The following is a 23,994-nucleotide window of genomic DNA, read 5'->3' as shown; positions in this document are numbered from 1 at the left end:
GAGAGAGGCAGAATTTGAATATTCTGCATCATAAAGGAATAAACTGTCAAAAACTGTCAGAAGGAAAATCCAGCTGAAGACATAAATCTGGTGAAGCTCATACTCACAGTTTAAATCTGGTAGTAGACCAAGAGTCCAGGGTTTGGGTGGGTATCCTGTTCCTATGCCCACTACCCTCAACTAATAGGGAGAGGGAATCGGGGAGAAAATTGGGTCGATAATTGCCTTTCCATCCGTTGCTTCTTGTTCTGCCTTCAGGTGCTTTGGAGAATAGTTTGACTCCCTCTTTTTTGTGGCAGCCCCTCAAATATTGGAAGACTGCCATCGTGTCATCCCGAGTTCTTCGGGATGACATGATTAGACTAGATATGCCCAATTCATGCAACTGTTCTTCATATGTTTTAGCCTCCAATCGTCTTTGTTGCCCTTTCCTGCACTCTTTCTAAAGTCTCAACTTCTTTTTTATATTGTGGCAACCAAAACTGGACGCCATATTCCAAGTGTGGTCTTACCAAGGCCTTATAAAGCCGTACTACCACTTCATACGATCTTGATTCTATCCCTCTGTTATTGCAAGGTGGGATTGCATTGGCTTTTTTGGCTGCACATTGCTGGCTCATAGGTCAGTGATTGCCCACTAGGAGGACCTAAATCCAGGAAAGGAGATATTAGCTAATTCTGAAGCTGTCTCCATTTTGCTGACCAAAATGTTTGCCTTTCCACTTACATCGATTCTCATAACTTGCTCCATTCTCCAGCTGTGCACATTGGGATCAGATGTTACATGCACCTATGAAGTAAAATGGCTCCCAAACCACCACCAGCAAAAGGTAAACTATCTTTTCTGCCATCTTCTCTTCAAAATATGTCATTATTATCGTCATCGGATGGGACCAAGCCAGGTTGATTCCAGAGAGAGTTCAAGCAGGAGATGTCACCCCAAGAGAGCCCCCAGACTGGGCACGATGGGTAGCAAGTTGCTTTGGCTAGCGAGATGGGTGGCATATAAATTTAAATCAATAAATAGGTGCAAGTCGTCTTAAGACCAAAATTGGAATGTTCTCGCAACATGGCCATAGTCCAAATAAACCTAATCATGCCAGGATTAAGCCTGAATCTGTTCACCCCCATCTAGGCCCACACACTTTCCTGGCACTGGATCAGGACTTTGACACTGTCACTTGATATTCCTGGGGTCCAGAAGAAGAATATCACCAGTATATTGAAGATATTCTCACTCCACACTCTGTGGTCCTCGGTGTTCTCTGAGCATGGCTGTTTTCTTGCAGATGTTTCATTACCCAAATAGTGCACTGATACTGTTACCTAGTTGGGTGATGGAATGTCTACAAGAACACAACCAGACTCAGAGAGCACCAAGGATCCCACCCTCCTCTTTCTCCTCCTCGACTGGAATGGAATTCTCGCAGCTTCTCACCCGGTAAAAACAGGCTTCCTCATTAAGGCCTCCTGCTTGAATCTTTAGGGGGAGATTGGGCTTTTGGGGATAGGATTCTTGGGTGAAGCATTCGGCTGGGGCCGATCCCATTTGACATATTGTAAGTCAGTTGGTTTTCTGTCTTTCTCTAGGTCCACCTAAAGCGAAAAAACCACCACGTAAGTACAGTATGCACCCAAAAATCCACGCTGTAGGTGGGGAGGCGGCTTCTGAGCTTGTTGCTGTAACTCCTTGGTCAATGGCCGGTGATTGTTGAGATTGTTGCATTGTTGCTTGTTTTTCCATTTGTCTGGTAGTCATACGGCTAGGTCTTTGTTCCCTGACCCCTTGCCCTTCCGGGAGGAGGAGATGGTACGTTTTGTCTGGTAATTGTGTGGTTTGCTGTTTATCTTGTCCTTCTCATGGTCTTTCTCCAGATCCAGATGATTCAGGGTGTCCCACCTTCAGAATCTTGTGATAAAAATCTTGAGCTTTCCATACAGAGTTGAGACGATATCTTTGCTTGTCAAATGTAATTATAATACCAAATGGCACATCCCATCTATACTGTATCTGACGGTTTCTGAGCTCTTCCACTAGAAAAGCATAATCTCTCCTGGCTCTTAGCATTTGAGGTGGTATTTCTTTCAAGACAATCAAATCCTGTCCGCCAATTTGAAGCCTGGTGTTATAGGACTCTTGTAGTATCATGTTTCTGAACTCTCTTGTAGCAAAGTATATAACTACATCTCGGGGGAGTTGCTTCTGTTTTGCCGCCCAAGAGTTAACGTGATAAATTTTATCGATCTGCCAGTCAAAGTTGGACCCCGGTCTTCCCACCAGACGGTCAAAAGCCTCTGAAAAAATCTGCTTCAAGTTCTCCTGTTTATCTTCGCGCAGCCCCCTGATTCTTAATGCAAGCTCCATCTGTCTGTACTGTATCATAATAATTTGTTTTTCAGCATTTTCAACTTTTTGTTGCACCACTTCAGTTTTGGATGTCAAATTAGTGTTGGCTTCATTAAGAACCTCTAAGTTATCTTCCATTCCAGAAACATATTCTGTCAGTACATTTACAAGTCCCATCATATCATCATTTATTTTGGGGATCCTAGTATCAAACTTATCATATAAGACTTTCATCTCATTCTTTATTTCCTCTCTGAATTCTCTGAAAGTTTCTAAATTCTGCACTCTAAATTCTCTAAACGTTTCCAAAAAGAATTCTTTCGTTAGCAAATCTCCACTAGGGGGCATAGAGGGTGGAGGCTGCAACTTTGTGCCAGGTATGGGGGACGTACTCCTAGGAGGTAATTTCCCAGGATTTAATTTTGATGCCATTATGTCTTTTCTTCAAGCAATTAATCAAACTCTGCTGGCCCGCTGTGCAGCTTACCAAAAAAAAAAAAAGTTAAAAAAAATTGGTCACCTCTTTATTTGTTCTTAGGGGTTTTTCAAAAGTTTTCAGAAAAGGGCGTTGTAACAAAGCAGCTCGGCATATTCAGCGCCATTTTAGACTTCTCTATATCAAAAATATATATTTGCAAAGTTAATAAGAGGAAAGTCTTGTAAACTCTTCAGAGAAGTAAGGCTAATTAATAAGATACTGCTTGCAAACTATTCCTCCCTTTTTGCAGAAAGTTTGCGGAAGGTTTCAAAAGATTAGCATTATACCAAAACAGTTCAGTATATTCACCTCTGTTTGGAATGTCTCTATATTAGCAAAGAGTCTTTTAAAACTTTTAAAGGTTGATAAGAAAAAAGTCTTGTAAGCTCTTCAGAGAAGTGAAACTAATTAGTGAGAGGCTATTCCTTTGATCTTTTTTATCACTGTCTTTGCCGAAGAGTTAGGAATGTACCATTATTGCAATTGCGGAAGCTGCAGAATCGCCATTTTAGCTTATTTTTTTTAAGAAACCAATTGCACGAAGGAAACTCTTGTAAAACTGAAGCTAGGATTTTTTTTAAGGAAAAGCAGATAAGGTTCTCAGGTACGGACTCTGCTTGTGTTAGTTTCAGATAAATATCTCAAAAATTGTCCTAAGAGCGGGTTCCTTACTTTGCGCCGTATGAAAACAGCCGAGGTTTCTAGCACGGAGATAGGATTCAGCCTTGGTTGCCCCCCCCCTTCTGTTCACAGCAGAAAAAAAAGCTGCAAACTTCAAAGAAAGCTCTTACCAGCTGGATCTCTCACTCTTCTTTGCCTGAAGAATGAGGTATCTACCAGGTAGATGGAATGTCTACAAGAACACAACCAGACTCAGAGAGCACCAAGGATCCCACCCTCCTCTTTCTCCTCCTCGACTGGACTGGAATTCTCGCAGCTTCTCACCCAGTAAAAACAGGCTTCCTCATTAAGGCCGCCTGCTTGAATCTTTAGGGGGAGATTGGGCTTTTGGGGATAGGATTCTTGGGTGATGCATTCGGCTGGGGCCGATCCCATTTGACATATTGTAAGTCAGTTGGTTTTCTGTCTTTCTCTAGGTCCACCTCCAGCGAAAAAACCACCACGTAAGTACAGTATGCACCCAAACATCCATGTTGTAGGTCAGGAGGCGGGGGCTGCATCTTGTTTGTTTTTGTGTTCTTTTTAATTAATTAATTATTACTTTGTAATTGTTCTTTTCATTTTTTTTAAAAAAACTGTTCACTTTGTTGGATGGTGGGCCTGGGTTTATCCCAGGATGTTTAAGCTCAATTACTGATCTGCAGAAGGCAACTAATAGTGCTTTCCTCCTCCTCTCCACAAACCCCATTCCCTACTAGCATTGATGATGTTTTCCTAGTTGAGTCACGAAACATCTGAAAGAAAACAACCAAATTCATAGTTCTCCCACGACCCCACAATCCTTTTCCTCCTCCTCTCCTCAAAGCCCCCTCCCTTCTCGCACAGATGCTGTTACCTAGTTGGATAATGTAAGTTTCCCTGCAAGCAATCTATTAAGCTGAGAGAGTATCAAGGACCCTCAGTTTAACTCTGAGCCACAAATATTCCCATCAGCACTGATGATGTTACTTAGTTGGGAATGAAACATCTGCAAGAAAACAACCATGTTCAGGAACCTCCACGGATCCCACAGTCCTCCTCCTCCTCTTCCTCCTCCTGCTCCTTGCTTGGAATGCAATTCCTGCAACTTCTCAGCCAGTAAACAAAGCTTCCTTGTTGTTAAGGCTGCCTGCTTGATGAACCTTTAGGCAGACATTCTGCTTTTGAGGATAGGATCAGTGGTGGGTTGCCCGGAGCACCGGATACCGTTCCAGTACAGTGCTCGGAGGGCCCACCTGCCCACCCAAGCTCCTTACCTGCCTTTTAAGGCTTCCGCGCTTCTGCGCACGGTGCGTACAGCACAGCTGGAGTGTCGCGGAGGCTCACGGAGGCGCTAAGACACATGTGTGCGCATCCATGTGGATTCTGCTGGGCCTGTTCCAACCGTACCGGTTGGAATGGAATCCGGAACCCACCACTGGGTAGGATTCTTGGGTCATGCATTAGCCTGGAGCTGATCCTTTTTTTAAAAAATTCTTTTATTTATTTATGTAAAATACAAAGAAAAAACAGAAATAGGAAATGAAGGGAAGGAAAAGGAGTGTGTTTGTAGGGCTAGAATACAAGGAGAAAAAAAAATGGGGGGAGGCATTGACTTCCAACTCTTTTTCAGTGTAAATATGTTTTATTTTCATTTCATTTCGTACAGTCACATATATACTGTGCATAACCGGGGCATATAACATTGAACAATAAACACAGCCCTCCCTCTTATCAACAATACCCCCCAAAATACAAACCCAATATACCACTTCGACCCACCATACACCCTTTCTTTCGCCCCCCTCCAACTTTCGTTCTTCCCTCCAACATTCCCCTCTACCCTACTTCCCCTCCCCCTCTATCACTCCTCTCTCCCAATACACTCCCTCCCTTCCTTCTCATCCTCCCTCCAATCCTCTCTCCCACCCTCTCTACCTCTCTTTCTTCTTTCCCTCTACTCCTCCCTTTGGTGTATTTCTACTATCTATCAATATATTCAGCTTGTCCTATTTTTACACTAGAATTAAAGAGCAACAGTATACAAGTGCAATCATGTTACTTTAAAATCTAACACATACTATATTTCCCCCCTCCCCCCTCCCCCCTAAGACCCCACCTCCCTTCCCCCCCCCGACTTCCCAGAGCCCGTACACGGTGTAGCTTTTTAACAAACACAGTCTAAAATATATTAAAACAAAGGAGATTAAAGGGGAAAAAAAAGAAAGTCAATAAGATCTGTACGTTGAACTCAGCTTCTTGCTGTTACCCAAACTTTAAGCAGTTTAACTTATTCCTAATCTTAAGCATAGGCTATCTGGAATTTCTTAGTCCCATATTTGTTTTGTGTATAGTCAATCCATTTTTTCCAGTCTCGTTTATATCTCTCATTTGAGTGGTCTTTAAGATATGCTGATATTTTAGCCATCTCGGCTAGGTTTGTAACTTTCAATGTCCATTCTTGAGTTGTAGGCAAGTCTTCCTTCTTCCAGTATTGCGCCACCAACAGTCTTGCTGCCGTTATTAGGTGCAGAACCAAATTGGTCTCTACCGCTGTGAAGTCAGTACATATACCTAGTAAAAATAACTGGGGAGTGAATTTTATCCTTCTTTTGAAGATATTTTGCACGATCCACCACATTTTTATCCAAAATGTCTTAACCTTTCGACAAGTCCACCATATATGAAAATATGTAGCATCGAGAGAACCACATCTCCAACATTTAGGCTGTACATTCGGATACATAGAAGCCAGCTTTTTAGGATCTAAATGCCATCTATAAAAGATCTTATAAAAATTTTCTCTCAAATTTTGTGCTTGTGAAAATTTCACATTTCTTACCCATATTCTTTCCCACGTGTCCAGCATTATTGGTTCTTCAATATTCTGAGACCACTTTATCATACAGTCTTTAACCAATTCCGTTTCCGAATCCATCTGTATTAGTACATTATATATCCTCTTTATATGCATTAAGCTTTGATCTCTTATTTGTTTAAACAAATTATCCTCAACTTTGACAAAACCAGTTTTTTTGGTCTATTTTCCACCTGGCCTGTAATTGGCCATACTGGAACCATGTTTGAACTACCTTCTCCTCTTTTAGTACCTCTAAAGATTTTAATTGTAGAACCCCCCTTTCTGAAGTGAGAAGTTGTCTGTAAGTGGTTCTATCGTGTTTTTGTTCTATATTCATATTTTCAATTGCATGTCTAGGAATTGCCCACATGGGTAACTTATCATTTAGTTTATGTTGATATTTTTTCCAGACCCGCAATAAAGCATTTCTTAAAATATGAGCTTTAAAGTTCTTATCCATTTTTTGTTGAATAACAAGTAAGCATGCCAACCATATACCAGATCATGTCCCTCGATATTCAATATTCTATCATTAGTTGAATGGGTCCAATCACTAATTGCGGATAGGGCCACTGCCTCATAATATAATTTTAGATTAGGTAATTTCATGCCTCCTCTCTCGCGTACATCTTGCATTATTTTCATCTTTACCCTTGGCTTCTTTCCAGCCCATACAAATTTATTGATACTCTTCTGCCATTCTAAAAGATTCGCATCTTTTTTAAGTATAGGTAGCATTTGAAAAAGAAATAAAATTTTTGGTAAAATGTTCATTTTCACTGCCGCTATCCTCCCCAGGAGAGATAAGTGTAATTTCTCCCATTTTTCCATCTCTATCTGTATACTCCGCCAAAGTGGTTCATAATTATGCTTATATAGTTTCCCATTTGAGGCTAAGATATTGACCCCAAGATATTTGACTTTTTTAACTACCTCACATCCTAGCATCCCTCCTAGTTCTTCCTTTTGTTTAGTATTCATATTTATAGCTAATATTTTGGTTTTTCCTAAATTTATTTTAAAACCAGACACTTGACCATATTGATTAATCGTGTTCATTAAAACCATACTGGATTCCTGCGGTTGTTCCAATATTATGACCAAATCATCCGCAAAAGCGCGGAGTCTGTATTCTTGCTGCCTAATCTTGATCCCTTTTAGACCATCCAAGCCCCGTATTTTATTCAATAATACTTCCAAAGTTATAATGAACAATAGTGGGGACAAAGGACAGCCCTGTCTTGTACCTTTTTCAATTTGAAAGGAGTCTGTTAAACTTCCGTTGACTATGATTTGAGCTGTTTGCTGTTGGTATATTGCTTTAATTGGTGGCGCAGTGGTTAAATGCAGCACTGCAGGCTACTGCTAGATCAGCAGGTCAGCGGTTCAAATCTCACCGGCTCAGGGTTGACTCAGCCTTCCATCCTTCCGAGGTGGGTAAAATGAGGACCCAGATTGTTGGGGGCAATATGCTGACTCTCTGTAAACCGCTTAGAGAGGCCTGAAAGGCCTATGAAGCGGTATATAAGTCTACTGCTATATTGCTATAATTGACCGTAAAAAGCTATCTCCTATCTGCATTTTTTGCAATATCTTCAACAGAAATTGCCAATTAAGTCGATCAAAGGCCTTCTCAGCATCCAGAAATATGAACGCAGCAGGGATTTGGTTGTTCTTTCCCAAATATTCTAAAGCATTAATGATTAGTCTAACATTACTCTTCATCTGTCTCCCCTGTATAAAACCTGTTTGGTCGGTATGTATCAATTGTTGAATAACCACCATTAACCTATTTGCTAGTATTTTAGTAAAAATTTTATAATCTACATTAAGTAATGAAATAGGTCTATAATTTTTTGGTTGAGTAATATCTTGATCTTCTTTGGGTATCAACGATATAAACGCTGTCTTCCATGATGGGGGCACTTTACCTTCCGTTTGAATTTTATTAAATAGTTCTCTAAGAGGTTCTACCATTTCTAACTGTAAGTTTTTATAGTAAACCGCTGTCAGGCCATCTGCGCCTGGCGCTTTCCCTAACTTTAGTTGTTTGATTACCTGCAGGATTTCCCCAGAGGTTATTGGTTGGTTCAACTTTTGCCTGTACTCTTCTCTAACTAGGGGTATTTTCTCTTTATCTAAGTATTTGTCTATGTCTAAACCCCTAATTTTGTCCCCTTTGTACAATTCTGAAAAAAATTCCCGAAATGCCTTTTGAATCTCCTCCTGTTGAAACACCTCCTTCCCTCTATAACACAATTTGGATACATTTCGAATTTTTCTTTTTTTCCTAATCTGATAAGCCAACCACCTGCCGGGTTTGTTTGCGTTACAAAAAGTGTTGTGTTTTGCATATAATAAACTAGTGGCTACCTGGTCAGAGATCAACATATCAAATTGGGATTTTAATATGGAGATTGCTTCCTTAGCCTTTGTATCGCCTGGATTTAATGTTAGTTCCAACTCTTTCCCTTTAATTTCCTCTTCCAATTCTTTTCGTTTTTGCCCTTGTTTATGTCTATGTATTTTGTTTATATTCATCAGTACTCCTCTCATATACGCTTTGCTTGCATCCCATACAAATTCCATAGATGTACCCTTATTCATGTTCAGAACAAAGTATTCAGATAACAATTTTTTACAATCATTAATGTTCTTTTCATATCTAAATAAGTTTTCATTCAACCTCCAAGACCTTCTTGCCTGCACTACCCTTCCCAATTCCATCCAAACTGGGTTATGATCCGAAAGAACCCTCGCCGCAATCTTTGTCTTCTTCACCCTAGTGATTAGTATAAAATCAATCCTTGAAAGGGATTGATGTCTATCAGAAAAAAAGGTGAAGTCATATTCCTCTGCATTTCTTTCTCGCCAAACATCTCTCAATTCAAAGTCGTCCATCATGTCAAAAAAAGATTTGGGTAACTTAGCTCGGATTTTAGTATTTGGGCGAGAGGTCTTCTTATCTCTTTTAGTGTCAATCACGCCGTTCCAGTCACCCAATAGTATACAAGACTTAAAGTCCCACTGTACTAATTTAGCATGAAGATTTCTATAAAATCCGTCTTGCTGTTGATTAGGAGCATAAATTCCCAAAAGTAATGTCTTTTTCCCTTCTAAGATTAGGTCTAGTGCGATATATCTTCCAAAGGGATCTGCTTCAATTAGTTCAGCCTTAATGTCTTTTCTTAAGCATACAACTATGCCATTTTCTTTTCCGTAGCAGAGATCACAAAATGTTGACCAAGTTTGGGGTTAAACAAATATTTTTGATCAGTTGATTTGATATGAGTTTCTTGCAGACAAATTATATCATTCTTGAACTGTTTGAGATAGTGAAATATTTTCTTTCTCTTCTGTGGAGAGTTCAGTCCATTGACATTCCATGTCAAAATCTTAGTTGTCATTTTTGGTTGTCTGAAGCTTTTTTAGAGCCTCCTGCATGGCCTGTCTAACCTTTGGCTTAGCTCCTCCCACAGCTTCTGAGCTTGTTGCTGTAACTCCTTGGTCAATGGCCGGTGATTGTTGAGATTGTTGCATTGTTGCTTGTTTTTCCATTTGTCTGGTAGTCATACGGCTAGGTCTTTGTTCCCTGACCCCTTGCCCTTCCGGGAGGAAGAGATGGTACGTTTTGTCTGGTAGTTGTGTGGTTTGCTGTTTATCTTGTCCTTCTCATGGTCTTTCTCCAGATCCAGATGATTCAGGGTGTCCCACCTTCAGAATCTAGTGATAAAAATCTTGAGCTTTCCATACAGAGTTGAGACGATATCTTTGCTTGTCAAATGTAATTATAATTCCAAATGGCACATCCCATCTATACTGTATCTGACGGTTTCTGAGCTCTTCCACTAGAAAAGCATAATCTCTCCTGGCTCTTAGCATTTGAGGTGGTATTTCTTTCAAGACAATCAAATCCTGTCCGCCAATTTGAAGCCTGGTGTTATAGGACTCTTGTAGTATCATGTTTCTGAACTCTCTTGTAGCAAAGTATATAACTACATCTCGGGGGAGTTGCTTCTGTTTTGCCGCCCAAGAGTTAACGTGATAAATTTTATCGATCTGCCAGTCAAAGTTGGACCCCGGTCTTCCCACCAGACGGTCAAAAGCCTCTGAAAAAATCTGCTTCAAGTTCTCCTGTTTATCTTCGCGCAGCCCCCTGATTCTTAATGCAAGCTCCATCTGTCTGTACTGTATCATAATAATTTGTTTTTCAGCATTTTCAACGTTTTGTTGCACCATTTCAGTTTTGGATGTCAAATTAGTGTTGGCTTCATTAAGAACCTCTAAGTTATCTTCCATTCCAGAAACATATTCTGTCAGTACATTTACAAGTCCCATCATATCATCATTTATTTTGGGGATCCTAGTATCAAACTTATCATATAAGACTTTCATCTCATTCTTTATTTCCTCTCTGAATTCTCTGAAAGTTTCTAAATTCTGCACTCTAAATTCTCTAAACATTTCCAAAAAGAATTCTTTCGTTAGCAAATCTCCACTAGGGGGCATAGAGGGTGGAGGCTGCAACTTTGTGCCAGGTATGGGGGACGTACTCCTAGGAGGTAATTTCCCAGGATTTAATTTTGATGCCATTATGTCTTTTCTTCAAGCAATTAATCAAACTCTGCTGGCCCGCTGTGCAGCTTACCCCCCCCAAAAAAAGTTAAAAAAAATTGGTCACCTCTTTATTTGTTCTTAGGGGTTTTTCAAAAGTTTTCAGAAAAGGGCATTGTAACAAAGCAGCTCGGCATATTCAGCACCATTTTAGACTTCTCTATATCGAAAATATATATTTGCAAAGTTAATAAGAGGAAAGTCTTGTAAACTCTTCAGAGAAGTAAGGCTAATTAATAAGATACTGCTTGCAAACTATTCCTCCCTTTTTGCAGAAAGTTTGCGGAAGGTTTCAAAAGATTAGCATTATACCAAAACAGTTCAGTATATTCACCTCTGTTTGGAATGTCTCTATATTAGCAAAGAGTCTTTTAAAACTTTTAAAGGTTGATAAGAAAAAAGTCTTGTAAGCTCTTCAGAGAAGTGAAACTAATTAGTGAGAGGCTATTCCTTTGATCTTTTTTATCACTGTCTTTGCCGAAGAGTTAGGAATGTACCATTATTGCAATTGCAGAAGCTGCAGAATCGCCATTTTAGCTTATTTTTTTTAAGAAACCAATTGCACGAAGGAAACTCTTGTAAAACTGAAGCTAGGATTTTTTTTAAGGAAAAGCAGATAAGGTTCTCAGGTACGGACTCTGCTTGTGTTAGTTTCAGATAAATATCTCAAAAATTGTCCTAAGAGCGGGTTCCTTACTTTGCGCCGTATGAAAACAGCCGAGGTTTCTAGCATGGAGATAGGATTCAGCCTTGGTTGCCCCCCCCTTCTGTTCGCAGCAGAAAAAAAAGCTGCAAACCTCAAAGAAAGCTCTTACCAGCTGGATCTCTCTCTCACTCTTCTTTGCCTGAAGAATGAGGTATCTACCAGGTAGATGGAATGTCTACAAGAACACAACCAGACTCAGAGAGCACCAAGGATCCCACCCTCCTCTTTCTCCTCCTCGACTGGAATGGAATTCTCGCAGCTTCTCACCCAGTAAAAACAGGCTTCCTCATTAAGGCCGCCTGCTTGAATATTTAGGGGGAGATTGGGCTTTTGGGGATAGGATTCTTGGGTGAAGCATTTGGCTGGGGCCGATCCCATTTGACATATTGGAGGTCAATTGGTTTTCTGTCTTTCTCCAGCTCCACCTCCAGCTCCAGCGAAAACACCACGTAAGTACAGTATGCACCCAAACATCCATGTTGTAGGTCAGGAGGCGGGGGCTGCATCTTGTTTGTTTTTGTGTTCTTTTTAATTAATTCGTTATTACTTTGTAATTGTTCTTTTCATTTTTTTAAAAAAACTGTTCACTTTGTTGGATGGTGGGCCTGGGTTTATCCCAGGATGTTTAAGCTCCATTACTGATCTGCAGAAGGCAACTAATAGTGCTTTCCTCCTCCTCTCCACAAACCCCATTCCCTACTAGCATTGATGATGTTTCCCTAGTTGAGTCACGAAACATCTGAAAGAAAACAACCAAATTCATAGTTCTCCCACGACCCCACAATCCTCCTCCTCCTCCTCTCCTCAAAGCCCCCTCCCTTCTCGCACAGATGCTGTTACCTAGTTGGATAATGTAAGTTTCCCTGCAAGCAATCTATTGAGCTCAGAGAGTATCAAGGACCCTCAGTTTAACTCTGAGCCACAAATATTCCCATCAGCACTGATGATGTTACTTAGTTGGGAATGAAACATCTGCAAGAAAACAACCATGTTCAGGAACCTCCATGGATCCCACAGTCCTCCTCCTCCTCCTCTTCCTCCTCCTCCTGCTCCTTGCTTGGAATGCAATTCCTGCAACTTCTCAGCCAGTAAACAAAGCTTCCTTGTTGTTAAGGCTGCCTGCTTGATGAACCTTTAGGCAGACATTCTGCTTTTGAGGATAGGATCAGTGGTGGGTTGCAGGCGGTATGCCCCGGTACGGGCATACCGGAGCCTGCCCGGAGCACCGGATACCGTTCCAGTACAGTGCTCGGAGGGCCCACCTGCCCACCCAAGCTCCTTACCTGCCTTTTAAGGCTTCCACGCTACTGCGCACGGTGCGTACAGCACAGCTGGAGTGTCGCGGAGGTTCACGAAGGCGCTAAGACACGTGTGTGCATCCATGTGGATTCTGCTGGGCCTGTTCCAACCGTATCGGTTGGAATGGGATCCGGAACCCACCACTGGATAGGATTCTTGGGTCATGCATTAGCCTGGAGCTGATCCTTTTAAAAAAAAAATCTTTTATTTATTTATGTCAAATACAAAGAAAAAACAGAAATAGGAAATGAAGGGAAGGAAAAGGAGTGTGTTTGTGGGGCTAGAATACAAGGAGAAAAAAAAATGGGGGGAGGCATTGACTTCCAACTCTTTTTAGCACAATACAACATAAAACTTTTTTGCCTTTTTTGCCTTTACACATCAATACTGTCTATAGCTGGCCATTGACAAATCTATCTGATTGACAAAACCAAAGCCAATTTGGCTAGGGTTAACTGTCTTTCTACGGTGGGTGTCTGGAACGCCTGCTGAGGGTGAGCAAAGTTGGTCCCAGTACTTGTGCTATGTTACGGTGGCCGCTTTGGGCTGTTGGTCACATGACAGCACAGACTGTGGGCGAGTGGTGACGGCATGGGCTAGGATTAAGGATATCCAGGTTGAAGCCCATCCTCGGCCATGGAAACTCCCTGGGAGAAGGGAAGGGACAGGGGAGAGGAGGGGATGGGATGGGGGGGGGAGGGAAGGGAACGTGAGGTGATTCCATCCCAAGAGAGTCAATGAGCAGTTGGGTCCAAGGCCCAAATCTATCGGTCCTTTCTTGGGCTGGATGCCTTGACCCTTCAGTGGTGTGTCCAAACTCTCCTCCCTACTTACTCAGTGAAGCCTGGCATGGGTGTTGTGTGTATAATTTAAGGTGTGTGGGGCAGGTTTAACATCTCCTCGAAAGGTGAGCATTTCATGAAGGCTTCTTCATGAACAGGTTTGCTTGTTGAGGGCCCAGCTCTGGAGCAGTTGCACATTAAGCTCCCACAGCATGTGAAATGCATCATGAAGATAATATGATTCTTATTGTTACCTCTTCAGATCGTTTCTAATCAAGGCTTCCTTTCCAAAAAACAGGCAAGCGAACCAAATTTGAAGAATTCATCTTAGGCTACAATTGTGCAACAATTGGCCTACTCATGCTCTTCTGTCTGTTTTTGTACACCCTTTGGTATATCAGTTTATGTAAGTTTTTAATTTTATCCAAATAATGAACCAACTCTGAGGGTCTGTAATGGTATGTGGGAATGAGCTTGGGAGACAGAGGGAGAATCCAAAGCCAGACAATGGTTGGCAAAGACCCAAGTTAGCCTCTAGCTGCCATAGGAGCGTGGGAAACATCGCAGAAGAGACCCTCCCAAGTTTCTTGGGCTGTAAAGGCGAGGGGGGAGAGGTGGACTTTCAGATGCTGTTAATGTAGCCTTGCAGTAAAGTAGAAATGCAGGTAGCCTCAAGTTATGACCACAATTGATCCCAAAATGTCTTTTGCTAATCAAGGCAGTCGTTTGGTGAGTTTTGTCCCCCTTTACAACCTTTCTTGCCACAGTTGTTAAGCGAATCCCTGGGTCGGGGTTCCAAGTATCACCCCCCAACCAAAGAAGGCTCTGAGGCTAGGCATTCCTCAAGGATCCATTTTATTGAAGATATCATGTTGGTGCATCTGGGAAAACCCAAATCTGAAAGCTTCCAGGTTTTTCCCACCCAAATGAAATTCCAAGTCCCTGCCTAGCAGTGACATGCGGTGAGGTTTATGGCTGGTGAGGCACTGACACAGGGGTTTCAATTTTTTTTAGACTTGTGGACTTCAACTCCCAGAATTCCACAGCCAGGCATGTTCAGTTCCAATTTAAAGTGACAGCATTTTTCTCCTTTGTGAAATAAGTTTTCCTTCATTCTTTTTCTTCTCCCTCCCACTCCTTCCTTCCTCCCTCTCTCCCTCCTTCCCCCCTCTCTCAAACAGACACACGCACACACACGCACACGCACACTCACTCTCAAACAAACACAAACACAGAAGTTGAATTGGATATATGTTCCAATGGCTTGAAAGCAGCTCCTTTGCCATATCCTCCCCCCTCATTCCCCTGCTACCTTCCGATCCGAGCCTTTGATTGCAGGTGGAGCCACGTTACCTTTTCAAACTTGTAATCAGCTGGGCTTATATACTTTTATCCAGCTGTGTGTGTGTGTGTCTGTGTGTGTGTGTTTGAAAAGGCAACGTGGCTCTGCATGCAATCAAACTTTTTGAATTCCTCCCCCCTCCCCACACACGCACCTTTTCCAGCTGTTTCAGAGAGGATTTCAACTCTGCTCCTACCTGCCATCATGAAAAGAAAAAAAAAGTAAAAAGAAAAAGGCAAGAACTCTGAGGTCAGACTGAGCTAGCTGCTCCCAGAGTCTCTAAAAAGCCTCTAAAAAACACCCTCTACAGGAGGCAGGAGGACGACGTGCCTCATCTACATAAGGAATTTTTTGGCTTTTAACCCTTGTTTAGCTCTGCTCGAGTGATCATAGTCAGACTAAATGAGGCACCTCGTTCTCCTGGCGCCCCCTGTAGAGGGCACTTTTTAGAGGCTTTTTTACACAGTTAAGCACTAAGCAGAGTCATCCACTGTGACTCTGGCAGCAACTACCTCCGCCTTTTTCCTTTTACATTTTCTTTTCTTTTCCTGATGACAGTGGTGAGGCCCTGCGTCCCCTGCCTCCCCTGCCTGCACGTCCCTGCTGCCTAGCACCCACCTGCCCCTCACATGGTTCAATCAGGCACCATCCCAACCGGAGATGCCTTACACCACTCCAGGTGCAGGGCAAGATGTCCTTGACTCTCTGAGAAAGGAATGTTATTTTGACAATATATCTCCCATACTCCATACAATCCCCCCTCCCAGTTTCCCACAGCCTTAACTGTGGCAGGACAGAAGGCCCACTGCAGAAGAGGGCTTCCAGGCCTGACACCCTGCAGCTGTTAACAATGGGTTGTTAATTGGATCTGGCTTCCCCTTTGACTCTGCTTGTCAGAAGGTCACAGACGGGGATGACTTGACCCCCGGACACTGTGACCGTCATAAACATCAATTGCCAAGCCCCTGAATTTTGGTCATGTGACCACGGGGCTACTGCAACGGTTGCCAATCTGAAAAATGGTCCTAGATCTCTTTCAGTTGTAAGTTTGAAAGGTCACTAAATGAACCGCTGTAAGTAAAGTACCTCACAAGGCTGACCTCAAGTCTTTCAAGTCTGAAGGGTCATTTCTCCCCCGTTCCTTCACAGCCCAAGAAATATCGATCATTTTACAGGATCAGGTAATGAAGGGACATCTTCCCGCTCCCAAATCTCTCCCACCAAAATTGCAAAACCAGGTGATGCACAAATTGAAGAGAAACATTTATAAAAAGTAATAAAATATCGTGATTTGCAGCTATGGTGGAAGAAATCAATGCTGTACCAATAGTAATGGGAGCCCTTGGAGCAAAACCCAAAGGGCTGCCTAGATACATGGACTTTTGAACTTATTAGACCTGAATATCCTAACTTTAAAAAAAACAAACCCCACTCTGAGGAGCTTATATCCTCAGATGTTACTTTAGGTCTATGGTTAGGACTTCAATGGTTAACTTTTTTTACCAGCCCCAGACTGTGAATCAAATTGAAGATTGACCATAATAATAATAACAAGGATAAAGTTTCAAAACTTGTGTTAACAAACTATTATTTTAATTAACTTGTGGAAAATTTACCATGGCCTCTTATCTATCCCAAATCATCCCAAAAGTTAAGAGCAATTTGTCCTGGATCAAATATCCATGCTTGTTTCTTAATGCCATCTCTTACCAATTGTTGTCTAATTAAACAAAATAAATTCAATCCCCACAGTGGCCTATCTTCCTAGCAAAGTCCAAATAGAAGTGGTTTCCAGATAATAAATCGATTCCTCAATCTTCCTCGGCCCTTCCAAGGAAAAAACAATCGGTCACTTCTCCATTCTGTCAGGCTTCTGGTACTGTAAAAGAACGCAGGCTGGAACTTCAAAGAGGAAAGGTTTATAGAAGGGGTTTGCCATTGCCTCCTTCCTAGGGCTGAGCCAAAGTGACTGGCCCAAGGTCACACAGACGGTTTCGTGACCAAGGTGGGAGAAGATTACATGATCTCCTTCTTTCTAGCGTGGTGTCTCAATTTAACTTATTATTATATGGTAATTAAACCTCTCCTTCAGGTGCTAGGGAAAAAGCAAAATGGGATCCACTTCGGAGTTCAGTCGCACAAATTAGAAGATTTATGATTACACAGGATGCTGCATATGGTGATCTTAATGGTAAGTAAAGAGTTCCACTCTAAACGTTCAAATGCATTCCTGTCCCCAAGGCCACCGAGCCCATTTTCCTTCCTCTAGCTAGATTGGTGGGTTACATCGGAATGGAAGGAGCATTCCCATCCATCTGCTGCTGGCCTTGAATTCTTCTCCAAGTGACCTCCAAACTGGTTCTGCAGAAGAATCAGGAGCTATTCGAAAGCCCAGCTCTGTCCTGACAGTAAATAAATTGATTGGCAATCTACTGACGGCCAGGAAACAAAATCTAATCAAAGCATGAGGGAGCCAACTGGATGAAGCCCAAGCCAAGGGTGAACAGGGGAGGAGATCCATTCATTCGTTGCTAACCTCCAGCCACTCCACCAACCCGATGCCAGTCCACAAGTCACAAGATTTAGGTCATGGTTCTGAAAGGCCAATCTTGCCATGATTCTCTATGGTTTGGTGAGATTTGCCTCCAGGGACCTCGTAATGGGATCCTTCCTGGGAAGAAAAATACTTCCTAGCTGCAGAGACTGACAGACCGCTTCAGAAGACTGTTTCATGCATGGAAGGAAGTGGGCTCTGGATAGACCAGGAGGCAGCTTCCAATCTGAAGAAATGCTCTTGCCAACGTCGCGACAACACAACGTGCGGTCTTGACAGTCCAAGACTGCCGTTGACACTTTTGCCACTGGATGGTCCAGCAGGATCTAAACCATCCCGGAGAGACGGTGACCAGAAAGACAAAGCCTTGCTGGTCTCAGGGACACCACAAAGTCCCTGATTGACCCAAGGGAAGCGCTTCAAGCTGGCGGCAAACAGGCAGCCCGCAGGCTGACGAAGTTGGAGATGGCTCCGGAAAGAAGGAAGTGAAAGTGAGTGCATCGGGTGAGGTTTTTTTTTTTTTTTTCCCTCTGAGAAAGAGTGCCCAAAGAAACGGCTAAATAGATAAACTAATCCTTTAAGTAAAAGAATAAAGCGATGAATTTAATTCTTATTGGACTGCCTTGGAAAGTTTTTGGTTTTTCTTGTAATGATACTTTGTGGATTGAAGTGATTGTAACGTTTCCTGTTTTTCCGCTTGAAATGAATGTATTGTTTTTTTTTCCCCTCTATTTTTTACCACCTTATTTTTTGGCTTAAATTAAAACTCTTTTTATTTTATTTTAACAAGTTCTCCCCTCTATTTGTTATTAAATTCCACCAAAGAAAATTAAAGATTTTTGTTTTCCATAAAATTGAGAAAAGTATGAAAAAGTGGAATCTGCCATTTGGAAGCCAGAGTCTGAAGTTTTTTCTTTGAAGCAATGTATCCTTTGTTCATTCCTATTTGATTTTACTGAGTTTGTAACTGAAGGGTTTGCAACTTGCTTAGAAAATTTGATAAAGAGTCAAATGCAGGTGCTCTTGGAAAATATTTTGGCAAGAGAAGGAAAAGGAAAGAAAAAGATAGACCCCTTCTCCTTTGAAGTGTACAAAAGAACTTGTGCTTAAGTTAACTTTATATACATACACACACACAAACACGCACATACACACACACAAAAGAAGCTTGGAAGGCTAGAGTGGCAGTGGCTATCATACTCCTTTTTTCTTTTTTTCTACTTCATTTTTTGGGGGGTGGGGGTGGGGATGGATCAATATCCAGATCAGGAAACCTAAAATTTCAAAATATCCTGGCTGGAATTCAAAATATTTTAGAAGGATTTGGGAGATTTGAGAAGAAGTTGGATAGACTATTGTTTATCACAGCAAAAGATGATGGGGTTGGAGCCCCAAAAATTAAAGAAGAGAATGAAAATATAGAAGCTAAAGACAAGACAATAGATGAACTTATTAATGGAGTAAATATGGGTGAAAACGGAAAGAAGGGAAGATGGAAAAGTGAATTTGACAATTTGGAGCTTTATCCCAGATTTCAAGATACAGGAGGAAAAAAAGGGTGATAATAATGGAGCTAAGAAGAGAAACCTATTCAGAAATAAGTTTGACAACCAAAGGCAAGCTAATGTTAATAACAATTCAAGGGCAACGAGTCTATTTGAGAGATCTTTTAAGCAATAAAGTGCAGAGAAAAGTTTATAAAAACTTTATAAAGAACCTGAAAAGAGAATTGACACAACAACAGACAAGAGAGATAAGACTGTTTTGCAACTAGAAAGATTCAGGTTGATAATGAAAGTTGATGATAAAAAGTTAGCTAATTTTGGGTGATTAATAAGTAGGGATTTCAGTATTTTGTAGATTGTTTTAGATTATCATTGAATGTTTATTTGTTAACATATAATTAACTACAACAATAATGAAATGATAATCTTAATTAGTATAAGTAACCTGGATATAAATTATAAATTGGGACTTGGTGAAAAGACCTATATATTTTATTAATACATTTTTGTTTAGATCTTGTTATAAAGGTATAATTACTTTGGGTCTGAAGAGAGGAGATGTGATATAAATACTAAGTAATTTCTTTGTTAACCACAATAACAACAAGGAAATGTTAATGGATATTTTTGGTGATTAATAAGCTGGAATGTTAGCATTTTGTAGATTGTTTTAGATTCTTATTAAATGTTCATTTGTTAACATTTGTTAACATATAATTAACTACGATAATAATAATTAAATGATAACTTTAATTAGTAAAAATAACTTGGATATAAATTGTAATTTGGGACTTAGGGAAAAGACCTATAAATTTTATTAATAAATTTTTGTTTAGAGCTTGCTACAAAGGTGTAATTTCTTTTGGGCCTGGTGAGAGGAGAGGTGATATAAATAGTAAATAATTCTTAGTTAACTACAATTATAACAAGGAAATGTTAATGGATAATGTTTAGTGATATATATTTGTGTGTTGTACTAGTAAAAGCAAATTGGATATAAGGCTTAAACTGTGAGTTGGGGAGGGGGGAGGGGAGGGAATGCTTAGATAACTGACTTTGTTTCAGAATATGTCATAAAGGTCAATGTTATTGGAGGTTTATTGAAATTGTGAATGAATGCCAGTAGGTGGCTGTGTCTTTAAATATAAATGATTTTAGATAAAAACATGTTTAAATAATTGTAATTAAATGAGATAGTAAAATACATATTTTTTTAATTTAAAATGTACAATTCAATTTGAATGAAGTATATGTAAGGATTGTGGAAGAAATGCACGAAATGTATTTGTAATCAATCGACACGCTTTCTACAAGATGTAACGAAAGATGATTCTTTTTTGTGTTTTTGTTTAATTAAAACAATACAACGTTTAAAAAAAAAAGAAGACTGTTTCATGCATGAAATAGAAGGAAATGGGCTCTGGATAGACTAGGAGGCAGCTTCAGATCTGAAGAGATGCTCTTGCTACATGTGTTTCAGATACTGATTTGATCCTGGCGGCTGAGAAGGAGTCAAGAAAGTTGCTTCCATTGGCTGAAAAGATCAAAGAAATTGAAGCAGAGATTGGTAAGTTTCTCACAGATTGAGATGAATAAGAATCCAGAGGGATAGCTGTCTCCATGTCAGGGTTTGGTGGGTTTCTTTGCAATTTTCTAGGCACCATCCATCAGTCCTGGGGATTAGAGCGGTGCACCCTGCTTTTTTTTAAAGTATTGTCTTGGGCAGATTGTCAGCTATCCCAACTTGGTCAATTAGAAAAGAAAGACTCTCGTCGCGACATTACAACGTGTGGTCTCGATACTCTGAGACCGCCATTGACACGTTTGCCGCTGGGGGGTTTATTGAGACCTAAACCGTCCCGTAGAGACAGTGATCAGGAAGAAAAAGCCTTGCTGGTCTCAGGGATATCGCGAAATCCCTGTTAAACCCAAGGGAAGTGCTTCAAGCCTGCGGTGAACAGGCAGCCCCTAGACTGATGAAGTCGGGACGCTCCGGAAGGAAGGAAGTGAAAAGAGAAAGTGAGTCCATCTGGTGAGGTATTTTTTCTATTTTGCTAGACTGCCCAAAAAAATGTTTCCTTAAAGCCAAACTGATCCTTAAACAAAAGAAATGGGTGGCAAAAATAATCCTAATGGGATCACTTTGGAATTTTTTTTCCCCCTTTGTCATTGTAACTATTTTTGTGGATTGGAATGGTCATCACGTTATCCATTTCTCCCCTTAAAGTGAACGGATTGATTTTTTTTTCTTCTGCTTCTTGTTGCTTTATTTTTTGACTTCTGGATTAAAACCTTCCTTTTTATTTAAACAATTCTTCCTACTACTTGTTATTAAATCACACTAAAAGCAATCTATAGACATAAGAAGAGAATATTTTTCAGAAGCAAGATTGACAAATAAAGACAAATTAACTTTAGTAGCAACTGGTGAGCAAGGAGATTATCTGAGAGATCCTTCGAGCAACAAAGTGCGGAGAGAAGTCTATAAAAACCTTATAATGGAGACAAAAAGAAGACTGATTCCACAATTGGCAAGAGAGATAAGACTGTTTTGTTACTGGAAAGATACAGGTTGATAATGAAAGTTGGTAATAAAAAATTAGAGTTTTTTATTATTGGTGATTAATAAGTAGGAACCTTGTAACTCCTAGATTGTTTTAGATTGTTATTAAATGTTTACTCGCTAACAATTAATTAACCATAAATAATAATAATGAAATGATAATGGATACAGCGTAATGATATACACATGTATTTTAACAATTTAGTAAAAGATTTTTTGATATAAATTTGGGAAAAAGACCTATAAATTTTATTAACAAATTCTTTTAGATCTTGTTATAAAGGTGTAAGTTTTTTTGGGGGGGTGGGGGCCCTGATGAGAGGAGATGGGGCATAAATAGTAAATGATTTTTAGCCAATTATAATAACAACAAGGAAATGTTAATGGTCATTGTTTAACAATATATACATGCTATGGTGTTGGCTAAAGTAACTTAGATATAAAAGTTAGTTAGTTGGAAAAAAGGGTGGGGAGGCTTAGAAACTTTATTAATTGACTTTTACTTAAAAGATGCTATAAAGGTGTAATATTATTGGAAGATTTTTGAAATAGCTAATGAATGATTTGAGGTAATGGCATGTTTAAATAATTGTAGTAAAATGAGAATTGTGGTACATTGATAGTAAGATATACAAAGATTTTTGACTTAAAGTGTATAATCTAATATGAACTATAAGTAATGACTGTGGAAGAAATGCTCGAAAGTTATCTATAACCAATCGACACGCTTTCTACAAGATGTAATGAAGAATGATTCTTTTGTGTGTGTGTGTGTTTTTGTTTAATTAAAATTTTAAAAAAATCAAAAAAGAAAAGAAAAGAAAGACTCTCAAGCTCATGATTAGCCAAAAATTCACTTTACTAAAGCCAAGTGGTTACAGCAGAAGCAAAGCTGGATCTGGGATTTTCGGGTCCAAGGCGTTGTGTGCGGGACGAGTGAAGAGACAGGCTATTGCAACAGCTCTTTATTGGATAGCTACATATAAACAGGTGCCGGAGCTGTCTGGCAGCTCCCTCTTTTTTTAAAAAATTTTTTATTTTATTTTCAAACAAACACAACACACAACTTATAATATAAAAACCTCTTCAACTGCATACAGTGTGTCGACTGGTTACAAGGTCTTTCTGCATCCTTTCCATAGTCATCACTTGAGCTTTATCAAAATTTACATATTGTCAATCAAATATCTTTGTATATATTATTATTATACTTCATTTGTTTGATTATCACTATTGTTTCTCCATTTTAAACAAGGTATTCTAAATATGTATCCATTTATATTATAATGATTCATTATATCATCTTCAATATATCCAATAATAAAGAATTTTTTATATCCTATTCTAAATCATTCTATTATTTTAGCATTGATAACATTCTCTAATAATTTTCAATTCCATGTTTTTTCCAATTATTAGTGTCATCAATATAATGTACATGTATACAAATTGTTATAATTGTTAAACATCCATTAAGCATAGCTATTATATCCTTTTTATATGAAACATATTAAATTTTAAGTAAATTTATATTATGGTATTTCATTACATCATCCTGAAATCATCCAATGATATTACATCTTTATATTCTATTCTATATAGAATTATTTATCTTTTATAAAAAGGTTTTTCAACATCATCTCCATCATCCTCACTTACAGTTTGTATAAAATTTCATATTACCAATCTAGTATATATAAATGCTTTATTATCATTATTAATCATTTATTTGGCTATAGCTATTATTACTTTGTCTTATACATAGTACTCAAAATTTAAATACATTTAACTAAATTTTATTGTCACATTTCATTTCATCATCCTGTATCCTTCCAGAAATAGTGCAGTCCAATATCTCTTGCCATTTGTAGAATCTGTATTCTAAGTGTTTTCTTGGTAAGTCTTATGTGGACTTCTCTTGACAACTTGTTATTCATCGCATATTTTATAAAGATTCGAAACACTCTATCTGTTCCTTTCATCAGCTTAACTTTTGTTATCGCTGGTGCTTCTGCCAAATTACTCTAATTGTTTCTGCCAAATTATCTTCCCTTTCTTCATCTATATTTTGACATCTGAGATATAGTTCCAGTTCACTGATCTCTCCTTTCCGTATTTCACACTTATCATTTCCCTCCACTCTCGATTTGCTGTCAGTGTCAACAATTTTCTTATCACTTTCATATGTCTCTATGGTTTTTTGAACTCTGTCCTCAAATTTCATCATTGTTTTATAAGTATTCTCAACTCTTCCCTCTGTACTTTCTTTATTTTGATCTATAATTTCAAGTCTCTTTTCAATTCT

General features: G+C 39.7%; 1 protein-coding gene across 3 annotated transcripts in view; it reads left to right on the top strand.

Moving 5' to 3' along the window:
• The window catches only part of LOC148043730 (CD209 antigen-like protein C), a 33,137-nt gene that overhangs the window by 843 nt on the left and 8,300 nt on the right, over window positions 1-23,994 (top strand). The window contains exons 1-8 of one of the 3 annotated variants that reach the window (XM_087723739.1): window positions 58-146; window positions 759-830; window positions 1,591-1,617; window positions 3,923-3,949; window positions 12,064-12,093; window positions 14,024-14,131; window positions 17,160-17,258; window positions 20,607-20,693. In XM_087723739.1, coding sequence (XP_087579865.1) covers window positions 803-830; window positions 1,591-1,617; window positions 3,923-3,949; window positions 12,064-12,093; window positions 14,024-14,131; window positions 17,160-17,258; window positions 20,607-20,693 — 406 coding nt within the window. In that variant the 5' untranslated portion in view covers window positions 58-146; window positions 759-802. Of the gene's footprint in view, window positions 1-57; window positions 147-758; window positions 831-1,590; window positions 1,618-3,922; window positions 3,950-12,063; window positions 12,094-14,023; window positions 14,132-17,159; window positions 17,259-20,606; window positions 20,694-23,994 lie in introns of those variants that run through there. The other 2 variants (XM_087723738.1, XM_087723740.1) reach the window with 2 other exon arrangements.

Source organism: Thamnophis sirtalis, unplaced genomic scaffold (genome assembly GCF_051295495.1).
Source record: "Thamnophis sirtalis isolate CommonGarterSnake01/CBP01778 unplaced genomic scaffold, rThaSir2_p1.2 scaffold_10, whole genome shotgun sequence".
Taxonomy (NCBI): domain Eukaryota; kingdom Metazoa; phylum Chordata; class Lepidosauria; order Squamata; family Natricidae; genus Thamnophis; species Thamnophis sirtalis.
The sequence above is the reverse complement of the archived record's forward strand: the minus strand, read 5'-3'. Positions and strand labels throughout refer to the sequence as shown.